At 38.2% G+C, this 16,422-nt stretch overlaps 1 protein-coding gene across 1 annotated transcript in view; it reads left to right on the top strand.

Annotated features, from left to right (window-relative positions):
* Positions 1-16,422, top strand: part of Adss (adenylosuccinate synthetase) — a 32,347-nt gene that overhangs the window by 10,769 nt on the left and 5,156 nt on the right. The window contains exons 3-6 of the mRNA XM_028175625.2: positions 7,013-7,146; positions 10,840-10,985; positions 11,917-12,122; positions 15,376-15,530. Of these exons, the coding sequence (XP_028031426.1) occupies positions 7,013-7,146; positions 10,840-10,985; positions 11,917-12,122; positions 15,376-15,530 (641 nt within the window). The remainder of the gene's footprint in view (positions 1-7,012; positions 7,147-10,839; positions 10,986-11,916; positions 12,123-15,375; positions 15,531-16,422) is intronic.

Below are 16,422 nucleotides of genomic sequence, written 5' to 3'. Positions count from 1 at the left end.
GTATGAGAAACAGGTTCCGCAAGGTTCATCAGGACTGTATTTTGATACACAACTGCATTCGTTTTTACACCTTTCTCACAAAAATGTACCTCTGTTAAGCCTCAATAAGAAACTCCCAATCATACCATGAGCGAGGATGGAAAATGACCTCGTTGGACACGCGGAATACGGTTGCTCGCTTCTTCACTACTGTGTGCGTACACCTTATCATATTGTTTGTTGTAGCTCTCTTCTACGGTAAAAATTTTTTCATCCGAAAAAAGAATTTCCCGATATTTTTTTCCCGCGTACCGCTTCAACAAAGCGCGGCATCTCTTCAGTCTCAGGTCCATTAGACGAGCATTCAAACTATGTCCTGTTTTTCTTCGATATGCCCGAAGCCCTAAGTCTTCATTTAACACCCTTTTCACAGTGGTTCTGCTTAACCCCATCTGAAGGGCCAACAGTTTCTGCTTACGTTTAGGATTTCTTTGAATTCGCGCCTTCACAGCTTTTATCACTGCTGGAGTCCTAACAGACCGAGGGCGACCACTTCTTGACCTGTCATCTACACTAGAGTCTTCATTGTATCGTTTGATGGTACGATAAACGAATCTTTTGGTTATATTCAAATTTTTCAGTATGTTAAAAATTTGAATTGGCGCGTAACCGCAACGATGCAACGCAATAACTGCAACACGGTTTTCTTTAAGCGTCCACTCCATATCTAAAAATGAGTAAAATTCTAAAAGTATACATTTTTATTTTCATGAACAATTCGAAATTACAATTCAATAAACTTTTTTGTGGCCAGCATTCTAAAAGAAAAGTTTTTACTGTGTGACAGTACTTATGACCTGACTAGTTATATATAAAAATGAATTGCTGTTCGTTAGTCTCGCTAAAACTCGAGAACGGCTGAACGGATTTGGCTAATTTTGGTCTTGAATTATTTGTGGAAGTCCAGAGAAGGTTTAAAAGGTAGATAAATATGAAAATGCTCGTAATTAAATAAATATACTCCGGCGTCGGACGAATTCCTTTTGTTTGTTTATTTATCGATTGAGGCACTGCTCTGTCTGTCTGCCGGGTTAGCTAGTAATTAAATAAAAAAAATGTTCTATTGCTATTTACATGAAAAATATTTAACGCTCTGTATTCGACGTCTCTAAATGAAATCTATTTATTAACCAATATACAATACTTATGACCTGACTAGGTAATGATTGACAATGCCAACATGGCGAATAAGAATAGTTATAGATTATGGATATTTACCGTAACCACATTTGTTTTAAAAAACTTGTTAATCTATATAATTGTTGTTTTATTTATGAGACTGTAATGAACAATGAACAAGAATTAATCATCGTTATAAATTGATAAAATTATTTAAAAAAACGTGTTTCTTTGAGGAAATTGGCATTTTAAAATAAATATATATTTTATCGGAATAAACAACATTGGAACGAAGATGTTCTCGACGTAGTTACGTCTGTGAATTTCGGTAAACCCTCCGATTATTACAGAGCAGCAGAATTTTTGTTACAGACTGTTCTCTTCCTTTTCTCCACCTTATCCCACTTGGTAATTTTTCCCTTCCATTCTCTTCTATCAGCCGTCAACTCAACACTCACTCCTCTCTCTATCATATCGTCATTCACACACTCCATCCATGTCTTCCTCGGTCGACCTCTTCCCCCTCTACTTTGCACTACCATTTCCATACATCTCTCTATAGTCACATGCATTTTGTTACAGACTGTGTTATAACGAGATGTTTTCTAAAAAGAAAGAAATTTGATAATAATTTACGTAAACGCGAATTGTTTCTGACCGATAACGTTAACGGTTTATCCTTGAGTTTCTGCCAAAAGCTTACGTAACTTAATGTGGGTTTTGTTGTACGAAACGTAGAGTTAATAACAATAATTTCAATGTACGAATACTTTGTACTATACAATTTTTTCGGGCTTAAAGAGTAGTCGTGAAGTCGTCGTGGCCTAAAGGATAAGACGTCCGGTGCATTCGTGTTGAAGCGATGCACCGGTGTTCGAATCCCGCAGGCGGGTACCAATTTTTTTTAATGAAGTACGTACTCAACAAATGTTCACGATTGACTTCCACGGTGAAGGAATAACATCGTGTTATAAAAATCGAACCCGCAAAATTATAATTTGCGTAATTACTGCTGGTAGGACCTCTTGTGAGTCCGCGCGGGTGGGTACCACCACCCTGCCTATTTCTGCCGTGAAGCAGTAATGCGTTTCGGTTTGAAGGGTGGGGCAGCCGTTGTAACAATACTTGAGACCTTAGAACTTATATCTCAAGGTGGGTGGCGCATTTACGTTCTAGATGTCTATGGGCTCCAGTAACCACTTAACACCAGGTGGGCTGTGAGCTCGTCCACCCATCTAAGCAATAAAAAAAAAGTATACTTGTAACAATATAATCGAGATTACCTAATTTCTGGAATAGTATTTAATCAGTGTTCTTGTAAATCTAGTTTTATATTCGGTGTAAAGTGATCTGCCGGTGCGACTAAAAAAATCTATCTTCTTTTTGGTCCTAGTGTACCGATAAGACATTAAAAGCTGACTCTTTTGATAACTTTTAGGCGATTAATGTAATTAAATGAAATGAAATGAACTTTCGATAAAATGGTGGGGATTTTATATTGGAGTTTGGATGAACTCTAGGAATAATGTCCAGAGATTTTGTTACACTTTTCTTACTTAGTTACAGATAACTAAACGGTTAATAAGCCACAATTGTATGTTTCTATTAAAAGTTTAAACTAGAGGAAATACCAAATTGACAAAATATAATAATCGCATAACATCACGCAGAGAATTCTCGCCAAAAAGTAATTAGTCGTAAACAATAAGTCATTTTATAAAAATATGAATGTTTATGGAAAATAATGTTTTAATTTCAATATCGGTTCGGAATAGCCGCGTAAACGTAATCTGAGTACTGACGTCAAAAATGGGCCTATAAGCGAAATATGTACCTACGAATGACGTCATACGCTGTTGTTTTTTTTGGGACAGTTGCAGAATATAAACAAGTAAAGTAAAGTAAAACTAATTGACATTACTATTATCAATATTATCGTCCATAATTATTAATAAAATATTTTGTATCTCAGGAATGTGGACAAGATAGGATCATAATAACAAATTACATTATTATTTTTGCAACGTTTCGGTCTTTTATTAGACCTTCATCAGGCATCTAGCATCGGCTGGCATTACTGAAGTCCATGGGCGACGGTAACCACTCACCATCAAGTGGGCCGTATGCTCGTCTGCCTACAAAGGCAATAAATAAAAAATTCTGAAAATTACATTGTTTTTAAAATTATATTGTTGGTTATCAATATGTGTAATTTTCAGATGCTTAATGAAGGTCTAATAGAAGACCGAAACGTTGCAAAAATAATAATGTAATTTGTTATTATGATCCTATCTTGTCCACATTCCTGAGATACAAAATATTTTACTAATTGACATTTTTCAAAAATACTTAATTACCGTTTTATTTTAATAACGAACGTTAATTCAGTACCTATTTTTAATACGCTTTTATTAGCTTCAGATGTATGTATGTTTGTAACGGAATCTTTGAACATGATTTTGACCCCCTTCAAAACGTCGGATTAACTCGAAATTTGGTATACTTATTAAGGATCGATGACAATTCAATATTAAAAAAAAAAATAAAAAAAATAATTGGAGAAATTGAAATTCAACTAAAAAATGAAAAATAAATAATAGTTTAAAAAAACTAACAAAGATGCTTTTATAGAAAATCTAACTAAAAAGTACAAAATATTTTTTTTATAATTAAATCATTTTTTCTTACACTATTTTTAATCTTATACCTTTAAACGAGAAATTCTTGTATATATATATATTATTATATAATCTGAATCTCGGAAACGGCTCCAATTTTTATAAAATTTAGTATACAGGGGATTTCGAGGGCGATAAATCGATCTAGCTACGATTTATTTTCAGAAAATGTTGTTTTATTCGTGTTTTCAATAATCAACTTTATCGATAATCAACTTTATGACTCCTCCCTACATCTATTGGCGAATAATAATACTGTAAAGAAACTAACTGCTTTAAAGACACAATAACACTTAAGCTATTTCAGCAGATGGCGTTGTTAAGCCACCCGAAGCCAATGAGTGTTTGGTTTAAGGTTAGACCAAAAAAATGAATTGTTTATTTATATTATTTTTGTCTGTTTAACTAACGTGCTCACTTAAAAATGCCTAAATGATCTTGGAATATTTCATCATTTTATCGATATGTAATTCGTATTTAAATATAATTTCTAAAAAACACAATTTATCAACAACAACAAAAAATTATCGTCCAGTTCAAATTTATTAAAATTAATTTTCAATTTTGTTAGTTTCTTTAAACTATTATTTTTGAGAAATGTCAATTAATTTTACTTTACTTAGCATATTTGGCTAATAGTGATCGTCGATTTTCAAATAACCGTTATGTCTCCGCACTGTTTCTAGGTATCGGCTTAAAGGCGTACTGTAATCTTTTTTTTGTTTATTTAACATGAACATGAAACTTTTATTGGCGTACGTTTCCTGATATGAGGTCATGGCCCAACTGATGATAACTATGTTAGGAGACCGTTAATCGTATCCATCGAACAGACTTGGAACACACGAATGCAGATTAAATGTACATACATAATCACACTGCATATATGCAGCGGCTGATTATTTTTTATAAACAAAGCTGCTCTGTTGTCGGAATCTAATGATAAAGGGAGCATTCTGATTGGTGGGTGACTTTAAACAATCGCTCCAGTGTCGTTAAGTTGTTTTAGAAATGATTGATCCCGTCCGCGAACCAAACGTGGGTCTAATGAGTTGGCAATTAAAATAAATTTAGTAACAAGTCTATTCCGCTGAATCTCAATTACCTTATCAGCTGCCAGTCAATTGTAAACGCTTAAAACCTAAACAAACTTCCGCTTCTACAAACTATATCATTGTCTAGTTCAGAATCACATGGAAATATTTCGTCATGCAACGTGATCTGTTTGCTTACGTTATTAGTAGCCGAGTCATAAGCGATTTTTTTTTATTAACTCGAATTTGCAGATGCTGCTCTGTCCGACTTGACTTATCGGCTTAGGTGGCCAATTCGGAAATCCATTTATGACCTCCGTAGGCAGACAGGGATGCAGTTCTTATGATGGATAGTGGTCAGTGATGTTTATAGGCAACCGCAATACTAAGGGCGTAAACCAATTCACGACCCGCCTGGTGATTATGGTAATCCTGGTGTATATGCGTCACTTTCCTGGCTGAGCCCTTGCTTACCCATCTGTCCTAGTGAAACGAAAGGCCTCCGGACCACGAGTAATCCCTCGAATCAAAAAAAAAACCTGAATGTCATCACCAACCTTGTGACGTAAGGTCGGAGTTTCAACTGCTTTGCATAACGACTGACACACCCATCAAAATGGAACGCATCACAGCATCGCGGCAGAAATAGGCAAACTGTCAAGAGACCGCAATTTGTTCTAAAAGATTCGAAATGTTTATTTGAAAACAAAAAGCTGGTACCACCAGTGACATGCCCACTGAGTTTCTCGCCGGATCTTCACTGGGTCGCGTTTCCGATCCGGTGGTAGATTCTGCGAAGCACTGCCCTTGCTAGGACTAGTGTTAGCAACGTCCTCGAGTTAGAGGCCCGTGAGCTCACCTTATCGCTTGGAGAATCTAGTATAACCCCTCCAACCCTGTCCCGCCGTCTCAATAGCCCCGACTGGGCTCCGACCCGGTCCGAGATAGGGCGCCGGTTGTGAGCGGCAGGAGTTTTTAGTGAAGTTCAACTCCCTCATACCCCACCTGCCGCGCGGGTGGGGATCCGGTGATTTTCTCCTGTGAAAAAAAAAGTATAACCCCTCGAGGTTACTAGAAGAGGTAGGAAAAAAAACCGGTGACACTCGGAGCTGTGCTCCTGAACAAAAAAAAAAGAAACCATTGTGAACATTAACGTAGCGAAATTTAATTCATATCGTGCATAGTAAATTAGCGTAACCTTGGAACGCAATGGAGCGTTTTAAATGCGAAATAAACATTAAACTTCGCCATGGTAGCGCTGTGACGTCGCCGCGTCGCACAGAGCGGTACAAAATGTTTCATTACCTTGTTTGTCTTGACATTAGGGATTATCATAAATTTTTTTGAAGACGGGGTAAATATTGTTTTATTAATTCCTTTGAACCATAAACTTTATTGGTCTGGGCTATGTAAAAATGATTAGAGCGTTTTTGCTTGTGTTCGTTTCCTTTTAAACCTTCTCTGGACTTCCACAAATATAATAATTCCAGAACAAAATTAACCAAATAGGTCCAGCCGTTCTCGAGTTTTAGCGAGACTAACGAACAGCAATTCATTTATATATATATAGTTATTCACCGCTATGTAAGTTACTCAACACTGCTGTGATTTAGATAGTTTCACTAAAAACAAACGTTTAAATCTAAAAATCATCAACTACACATTTTTGACGCGCTTGTAAGTAATCGGCGGTAGGTAAACATAGCTTTTGATCAGGGGTGAGGAAAGTAAGTTGTCTTTGGACGCAACGAATTGTAATTTTTATTTTTTTTATTGCTTAGATGGGTGGACGAGCTCACAGCCTTGTGTTAAGTGGATACTGAAGCCCATAGACATCTACAACGTAATGCCGCCAACCACCTTTGAGATGAGTTCTAAGGTCTCAGTATAGTAACAAAGGCTGCCTCGCCTTTCAAACCGAAACGCATTACAGCTTCATGACAGAAAAAGGCGGGGTGGTGGTGCCTAGCCGTGCGGACTCACAAGACGTCCTACCACGTAGTTACGCAAATTATAATTGTGCGGGTTTGATTTTTATTACACGATATTATTCCTTCACCGTGGAAGTGGATGGACCGTAATCGTGGAGAATAAGATCGAATAGAGAGAGAGAGAGAATAATAAGATCACTACTTCCCTTAGGTAATGGCGTGGTGATCCACCTGCCCGGACTGTTTGAGGAGCTGAAGAAGAACGAGTTGAAAGGCATGAAGGGTTGCGAAGGCAGACTCGTGATCTCGGACAGGGCTCATCTTGTTTTCGATATACATCAACAGGTATAGTGTTTTTTTCGACTTTCGTGTTTTTTTTCAATTTTTTTTCCTACCTCAGCTAACCTTGCCTTGAGCCTTGAGAGGCTATGTCAGAGCAACCTAACAAATAGGTGCGCTCATGGGGCTCAAACCTGGCGATGTTGCTAACACTAACCATAGCAAGAGCAGTGCTTCGCAGAATCTACCAACGGGAACTCTGTGGGCTGTGTCTGTGGGTTCATTTACTCGCCGAGCCTTTGTCGCAAGTGACGGGCTCGACGAGAACGGTGACTGGTACTTGATACACCGTTAGTGGATCGGGAGGATTCGAACTGTCCTGTTTGGGGTGACGTCAACTCGCAGCCGGTATCTACATTTCCGATCTTGCGGACCGAACGGCGGCAATGATGAGAGGGTTCTCGTGTCGTGCCGCTTTTCCGAATTGCCGCACTAATGCCGGCTGTAGATACTTCTTTTTGCATAGAGATTAGAGATAATTAAGCTAATCTTTCGTCACGTCGTTCGCGACTATGATAACTGTAAAATATACGAAACGTTGGAAATAAAATGATGTTAAAAAATACATGAGATAAACCGGCAAAGTAGTTCTAATCACATTAACAGGTACTTGGCTGGCGTTAGTCGTTTAAGTAGAGGTGTTAATTTCGTATATACGTGGATTTATTGGTGGAAGGGCGTGTCGTGAGTCCGCACGGGTAGGTACCACCACCCTGCCTATTTCTGCCGTGAAGGGGTAATGCGTTTCTGTTTGAAGGGTAGAGCATCCGTTGTAGTATAAAACTGAGGCTTGGGACTCATGTCTCAAGGTGTTATTGATGTTTATGGGTCCGTTAATCATTTATTATCAGGTACCCACCTGTCACCGTCCACCTATCTAAAGAATAAATAAAAAATATCGAAGACTGTACTTAGTATTGCGTATTTAGTACATACATAATGTATGCTCGGCAATTAATCGAATTATAATTTTCAGTACTAGTTGGTAGTGGTTGTAGGTAGGTACACAGAGGAATAGGCGTTATTAATGCAATCGACCTATCTCTTATCGTTGTTACTAGCATTCACGTTGTTGTATGAATAAAGATGTAGGAGTAGTGGTAGTTAGTAAGATGCTATTACTACTCTCATCATCCATCTACCATGGTTTTACTAGACTCCAGCAAAAATAAAACAAAAAGGTTAATTTCGATTTATTATTTGGTAGAAAGATTTCTTTTGTGGCAACATCGAGATTTTTAAATATCTCGACGGTTAGTTATGGAACGTAGATCCATCTTGATGACTGTTAGGTTCGTAGGTTATATGTATGTACATGAATACATCGTGTTGCACTAAAATGGGATTCCCCCGAAAATAACTTTTAACATTGTTATGTAAGTGTTATCTAGTAATAGTACAGATAAGACAAACAGAGATAGGACGCGTATGTGTGTGTGCAATGGGCGGAAATGTCACGTCCGTTATTCATAATAGTTCATTGTGCATGATTCTTGTAATTACATAATATTTTCTACTGGAAATTGAAAGTTGTATAATGCAATGATTAGTAAACAGAGGTACCTCACCTTTTTTATTGGTTTTTGACGCATCATGAGACGCGCTCGAAGTGTCAACATCGAAGCTAACAGATTCAAATAAAAACAAATAATACTAATAGCAATAATTAATAAAAAAATATTAATACGTGAAGCAAAAACTTTGTACCCCTTTTTCACGAAAATTTCGCGGACGGAGGAGTATGAAATTTCCCACACTTATAGGGAATATAGAGTAGGAGTGAAGAATGCTAAAATTTTTTTTAAATTATGCATACAAAATACATTAAATCAATAAAAAAAACATTACACATACAACAATGTTTTAGACGCACACACATGCATGCATATTATTTGTTTATTGTCAAACCGACTCCTAATGGTCCGCGCGAAATATTCAGCCTCGATTGAGTTCTCGCTTGAGGCTAGGATGCAGGTTGATGTGCACCCTCAAAGCGTGGAAGTCTGGCGATTTCCTCCCGAACCCAAATCAATTAAGCACTTGCAGTCTTTAAAACACTATAATGAATTTTACTAAATGATAGGGATCTACTTGTTGCTCTAGTTGCCAGTGACCCCTTCGTGAAATTCAATCTCTGCTTCGTTGAATGTGTTACTACGCGAAGCTTTCGCTGCGAACGGTCAATTAGATTACATTCGTTTGTAATAAATATAATAAACCTTAACACCAGGTTGGCTGTGAGCTCGTCCACCCATCTAAGCAATACAAATAAATATAATAAACATAATACGCAGAAATTACGAACGCAAAACCTTTAATGGAGCATAAACCAACGTCAGTAAAATACGATATTGGGCTGTTTGATAAAAATCTACTTTAAAATACTCCGGACATTATACGTACTAAAAATATAACACCGAACAATACAGATTTATGATGTCCCTAATGCATAAAGATCTCATACGGGCTTTGATATAGTCAAAGCAAATCTTATTTATTACGATACATTGTACGAATTATAAATATCGATTTGAAATTGTGTTTTATAGTTTAATTGAACGATGATAATTGATCATTTACACGTGGGTGATGCGTGTTTACGGGTGAGCTTTTTTGAAGTAAGAACTTTGTCATTTGAAACGCAATGAAACGCAAAAGCGACAGTAAAAAGAGACAAACGCATATGCATCTATAGGAGAATGAGATGATATAACTTTAAGGTTTCACTTTTACCTTGTTTGCGCATCTCATGGATGGCTCACTGCATCCAAAAACGAATTCTCAATTTTGTCGGATTGCGAGTATCCCAAACTTGAAACCGGATTATATAACTGATTCAGGACGCTGGTATCCGTCAATCGGGGTATTAAAGTGCGTCCTAATACAATTTTCAAGAAAACGTTTCCTTACTCCCATTTGCGTCAATAATCCTCAATGCTGAGGATCGTGGCTTTATGAGGCTTTCTTGGGAAGCTATTTATTTAGAAATTAGCCTTAGCGTAAATTTCTTTATTATCGTAATTTACCTACCTATTTACCTACTCGTAGCTATCTATTGACGAGCAGTACATATCCATAAAAAAAATGAAAGTATTCCTAGGTACTTCAAATGTCAATAATTAAACGATGAATAATAATAATAATAATAATAATAATTCCTACACCAGTTGCGGGGGCGTTAATGATGAGAATCTTTGTGGGGGTGAGAAATAATAATGTTAATTTTAAATGCTCGGCGAAGCGGACGAGTACAGCTAGTATAATATAAAACTTGAGGTGTCAGCGTTTTGGTCAAATTTCGATCATCGAGCGAACAGTAGGAAAAAATGAAACGGCAATGGTATCCTGCATTGATTTTGGTCTATTGCCACTATTAATGGCGCTTACTTATTTAACACCAAAATGTCTATTTACTGGTGGTTTCGGTTTGAAGGGTGGGGCAGCCGTTGTAACTGTACTTGAGACCTTAGAACTTAGATCTCAAGGTGGGTGGCGCATTTACGTTGTAGACGTCTATGGGCTTCATTAACTACTTAACACCAGGTGGGCTGTGAGCTCGTCCACTCATCTAAGCAATAAAAAAATGTCTTTAAACTCGTCTGCCTCTACGAAAAAAAGCACAGCATCCTTGTCTTCTTTTTGTCGAATGCGAAGAACGTTATCGCGGATTTTATTAGTTCGCATGCCCTTTGATTCCAGGTCGACGGTCTCCAGGAAGCGGAGAAGGGTAAGAACTCGCTCGGTACCACGAAAAAGGGCATCGGGCCGGCCTACTCCGCGAAGGCAACCAGAAACGGCATCAGAATCGGCGATCTGCTCGGAGACTTCAGTCTGTTCGAAGACAAGTAAGTGAATTTCTTACTGGTGGTAGGACCTCTTGAGAGTCCGCGCGGGTAGGTACACCACCACCCTGCCTATTTCAGCCGTGAAGCAGCAATGCGTTTCGGTTTGAAGGGTGGGGCAGCCGTTGCAGCTATACTTGAGACCTTAGAACTCATATCGAACTTATGACTAAACTCGGTTTATGGCGAGAGTCGTAGTAGCTTATCTCAGTTTTCTTTACTGTTCTTTAACAGTCGTTATATTATTACCGCTGTTTGTATTACATTGCAGATTTGACATTGTGTAGCCGACGATTGTAGTGTTCGTCGAAATTTTGGTAAAACCATACGCTGACCAAATGAAAAGGTCATTTCGTTTTAATATCACTACCGTTTTCAACGTTTGTAACTATACTTGAGACCTTAGAACTTATATCTCAATGTGGGTGGCTCATTTACGTTATAGATGTCTATGGGCTCCAGTAACCACTTTACACCAGGCTGTGAGCTCGTCCTCCCATGTAAGCAATAAAAAAAAAATCGGGTGTCTGTAAAGTCAGTTTACTGACGATAGTTGAACGTGACAACGTCACATAAGAAAATACTGATGGAATGATTTCATTTTTCAATTATCGCAATTATCGTTGCTATAAACAATTGACACCACATTCAGTTTTCACTGAACTTCATACTTGACGAAAACATGTAAATGTATTATTGTATAGCAGCTGTCCACGCGGACGCATCGCTCACTCAAGTAGGAGAGAGACAGATGTCGAACGTTGCCAAACGCGGAGGCCGATTGTGCCTCTTTGTCGCTCGTTGCGCGCTCTCGCTTGCACTTCAAGCCTTAAATGGAACGCTTCATGAGTCGTGTTTTTTCGTGCGTGCAGTCGGCTCCATCGAATTATAAGACGTTGTCACGTCAAAAATCTTGATTGTATATTATTTTCAGATACCGGACCCTTGTGGCCTCGTACAAACGCATGTTCCCGGCATTGGAGTTGAACATCGATAGCGAGCTGTCGAAGTACCGAGCGTACGCCGATCTGGTCCGGCCGATGGTCAAGGATACGGTCTCGTACCTGCACAGGGAGATCGGCTCCGGGAGGAAGGTGCTAGTCGAGGGAGCGAATGCCGCCATGCTGGATATAGATTTCGGTATGCATACCTCTTTTTTGTTTTTGTCGGTATTTGAGCTCACGGGCATAACCTAAGAGAATTGCTAATACTGGCCCTAACAAGAGCAGTACTTCACTGAATCTGCCACCAGATAGGTATCGCGACTCACTGAGAATATCCGGCGAGAAACTCAGTGGGCTGTGGTGTCTGAGGGTTAATTTACTCGTCGAGCCCTTCGTCGCAAGCGACGGGTTCGACAGGAACGATGGCCGGTGCTTGAGGTAACTAGAAGCATCGTTAGTGGATCGGGAGGATCCGACATGACGTGTAACTCAATGGGTGAGACGCCTATCGTTAGGTTTGGGTGCTCAATGAACTTGTTACATTTGGGCGCTAGGGTAACGATTGCACGCGGGCGTTACTCTGACTAGAGATGTCTCCGCGTACGCCACAAATGAAATCTCTCAACGAATTCAGTGATGCCCACGAAAATATCTCTGTTTACATGCTAACATTAAACTTAAATATTAACGCGTCATGTGTGAAAATAATTAGACATTCGGATCACGTTTTCGGTCCCAGTACCAAAAATTAGTGCTGGAGCGTGTATTTTAGTGACGCTGGTTGTATATGCGTTAACTTAAATTTGATGTTCACAAATCTGGGGATCCCTTTCCGGGGTAAGTGCAGATGTAAGTGGATGAGGGTAGGAGGGTGTTTTTTGCATATAATTTTGTCAGAGCAATTGAAATAAACTGAAAAATATATTTGCTCAAGAACCAGTATCGGGTTTCTTAAGCAGACGGTAGAGGATAGGTATTATGAGCCCTGATCACTGTTAGAAGCCACCCGAAGAAGAAGATATTAAGTTAGATACAAGATATAAGATGTATTTGTTTTTTTACTAGCTGACCCGGCAGACTTCTTAGTGCCTCAATCGATAAATAAAAGACCTAAACTTTTGTATAAAATAAACTTAAAACAAACAAAAGGAATCCGTCCGACGGGGACACATCAAAGGGAAAACAAAATTGTTGTGTTTATTTAATTGAGAGCATTTTCATATTTATCTATCTACCTTTTAAACTTTCTCTGGACTTCCACAAATAATTCAAGACCAAAATTAGCCAAATCGGTCAAGCCGTTCTCGAGTTTTAGCGAGACTAACGAACAGCAATTCATTTTTATATATAGAGATTTTATTTCTTTTTTTTTATTGCTTAGATGAATGGACGAGCTTACAGCCCACCTGGTGTTAAGTGGCTACTGGAGCCCATAGACATCTACAACGTAAATGCGCCACCCACCTTGAGATATGAGTTCTAAGATCTCAGTATAGTTACAACGGCTGCCCCACCCTTCAAACCGAAACGCATTACTGCTTCACGACAGTAATAGGCAGGGTGGTGGTGCCTACCCGCGCGGACTCTCAAGAGATCCTACCACCAGTTTCACTTTTGCAATACCCAAAATATAGAAACGTTGCAATCCGAACATAACTGACTTTAACCGGTCTCACATTAGTAGTACAACTATTGATTAGAAGTATTAAGTATCATGTGTAAAAATATACTCACCTAAGTTAGATTAAAATAAATATTTAAACTAAAATGTTTTTTAGTGTACAAACAAATTATAGATAAATAAATCACGTCTACAATAAAAATGTTAGTTTGTATATATTAAAAATTATCAGACCTTTATCTTAATCCCGAGGAAGACTTGTAAACGTCCAATTATTACGGATAAAGATGTACCTGGTATTAATAAAATGATTGAATAGTTTCAATCGATCTTCGGGTATTAGAGCCTTGTAGATAATGCAGCTACGTGATAGTGAATCTTTGAATTGATAAGTGACAGTATTGAGTATTTTAGACAATTTAAAACTGGTTTCTGCGGGAAACTTCTGCCATATATCGTCTTATCGCATTAAAAGTGTACTATTTCCAAAAATATTCGAAATTGAGTTAATATGCGGAATCATTTGGTATCACCAGTTTTTTTTCTCAATAGAGCGTAGCGCTCAATAGAGCAAATACTGTCAAAAGAGCGTAGTTTAGTTTTAATTTTTTTTTAGTTTACCTATATTTACTGGTGGTAGGGCCTCTTGTGAGTCCGCGCGGTTGGGTACCACCGCCCTGCCTATTTCTGCCGTGAAGCAGTAATGCGTTTCGGTTTGAAGGGTGGAGCAGCCGTTGTAACTATACTTGAGACCTTAGAACCTATATCTCGAGGTGGGTGGCGCATTTACGTTGTAGATGTCTATGGGCTCCAGTAACCACTTAACACCAGGTGGGCTGTGAGCTCGTCCACCCATCTAAGCAATAAAAAAAAAATTTTGACTACTATTAACAAAATTAATATATAATTTTATCTTACTTTAAAAGACAGATATTTAACGTAACTGATAAAAAATTAAAAATGTATGCTGGAAAGATGATTAATATTAAAAATATGTTAAACCTTTAAAACACTCTCCTGTAAAATTACATAGTTACTTTTGAGATTATACAGTTTTAATGCGAGCAGACGATATGTCTAAGATAATCCTAAATTTTTCAAGCCGACGATAGTTCAATTGTGTAATTTTACATATAAATCTATATAGAAATTAATTGGTCATAAATAATAGCCATCACACTTTAGAATAATAGTCTAAATTGTGGATATTATATAATATGATATTGTCTATTTCGCCCATATTTCATTATGGTGTCTATCTGGACTGCATAAGTGCAGGTAAGATTTCGGTTTAAAGGATGAGACAACTGTTGTACTAAAAAACTGGGACTTGGAACTGCAAGACGGGTGGGGGAATTTACGTTGCTGTTGTGTATAGTCTCCGGTGACCACTTAGCACTTAGTGAACAGTGTGCTCTTCCACCGATTTTAGCACTAAAAAAATTAAAACTAGGGGCTCCAGTAACCATTGAACACCAGGTGGGCTGTGAGCTTGTCCACCCATCTAATAAACTAAAAATAAATAAAAAAGTGTCCGTTAAAATCTGCTATATAAGGGTAGCGCTACAGTAGCAACTGGGTAAATTTTAAAAAAGGCGCTCTGAAAGTTATAAGAATAAGGTAGAGAAATAAAAAAGGACGAATGAACTGTAATCACTATAAAATCATAAAAAAGTATTTTATTTAAAGCTGATAAGAAAATTCAATCGATGTCTCCACGATTTTACCAGAGCAATAATTTTAGGTAACCACTAAACACCAGGTTGGCTGTGAGCTCGTCCACACATCTATGCAATAAAAATATAAAAAAAAATGATTTTAATTTCAGGTACCTACCCGTACGTGACGTCATCGAATTGCAGCATAGGCGGCGTGTTGACTGGTCTCGGTCTACCACCCAACGTGATCGGGAACGTTCTGGGCGTCGTGAAGGCGTACACGACGCGCGTGGGCGACGGACCCTTCCCCACGGAGCTGCACGATGTTAGTACCAGGGCTTGGGAACGGTTCGAAAAATACCAGAAAAATACCTAATTCCCAACCAGGTTTTTTTTTAGGGGATTTTATGACCTGGTAACTAAGACCTTTAAGTCATGCCTTGTTTTAATTTATATAATCTTATTTTTTATGAAAAATGATAACATGGAGTGAAATGAAGACGATTAATTTGAGATATTAATCAACTGGGATGAAATGAAATGAAATGAGATGAGATGATCTTAGTAAAATGGTGGTAATTTACTGAGATTTTTTCTTTGGACTTTTGGTCCTTTTGGTTGGTTTGGTTTGGGTGGACTTTTTGGAGGATCCCGAGAAGTTACGTCCATTGGCTTTGTTTCATTTCCCCACATTTGTGCACTTTCACAGATATTAAACAGTTAATAAACCACCGTTATTACGCATTTAAATCTGAAGAAACATTAAATACAAAATAAAACAAATCACACAACCTCACTCCTCGCGTTCCCGCCAAAAAGTCTCACCAGGTTTTTCGCGAACACTCACTAGGAGCGGAATCGATACGCGAACACTATATTCGCCAGGATTAACCAGGTTAATTTCAAACGATTTGGGGGCGGGGCCTCCCGGCACTTTTCAAGACAAGTTAGTTCTTGAGTTGTTGCAAAGTACGCACGCGCGTGGCCTTCATTTATAGTTGTACTAGCTTAGTACTCGACGATTGGAATGTACTCCGCAAATCAGACATGTTCGATTACCATTAAATGGCTATGTAAATTGTTTTATTAATATTATGTTAATATTTGAAGTGGTCGTGGCCTAAAGGATAAGACGTCCGGTGCATTCGTATGTAGCGATGCACCGGTGTTCGAATCCCGCAGGCGGGTACCAATTTTTCTAATGAAATACGTACTCA

Source organism: Bombyx mandarina, chromosome 25, assembly GCF_030267445.1.
Source record: "Bombyx mandarina strain Sakado chromosome 25, ASM3026744v2".
NCBI lineage: Eukaryota > Metazoa > Arthropoda > Insecta > Lepidoptera > Bombycidae > Bombyx > Bombyx mandarina.
This window is presented reverse-complemented; position numbering and strand designations above follow the sequence as displayed.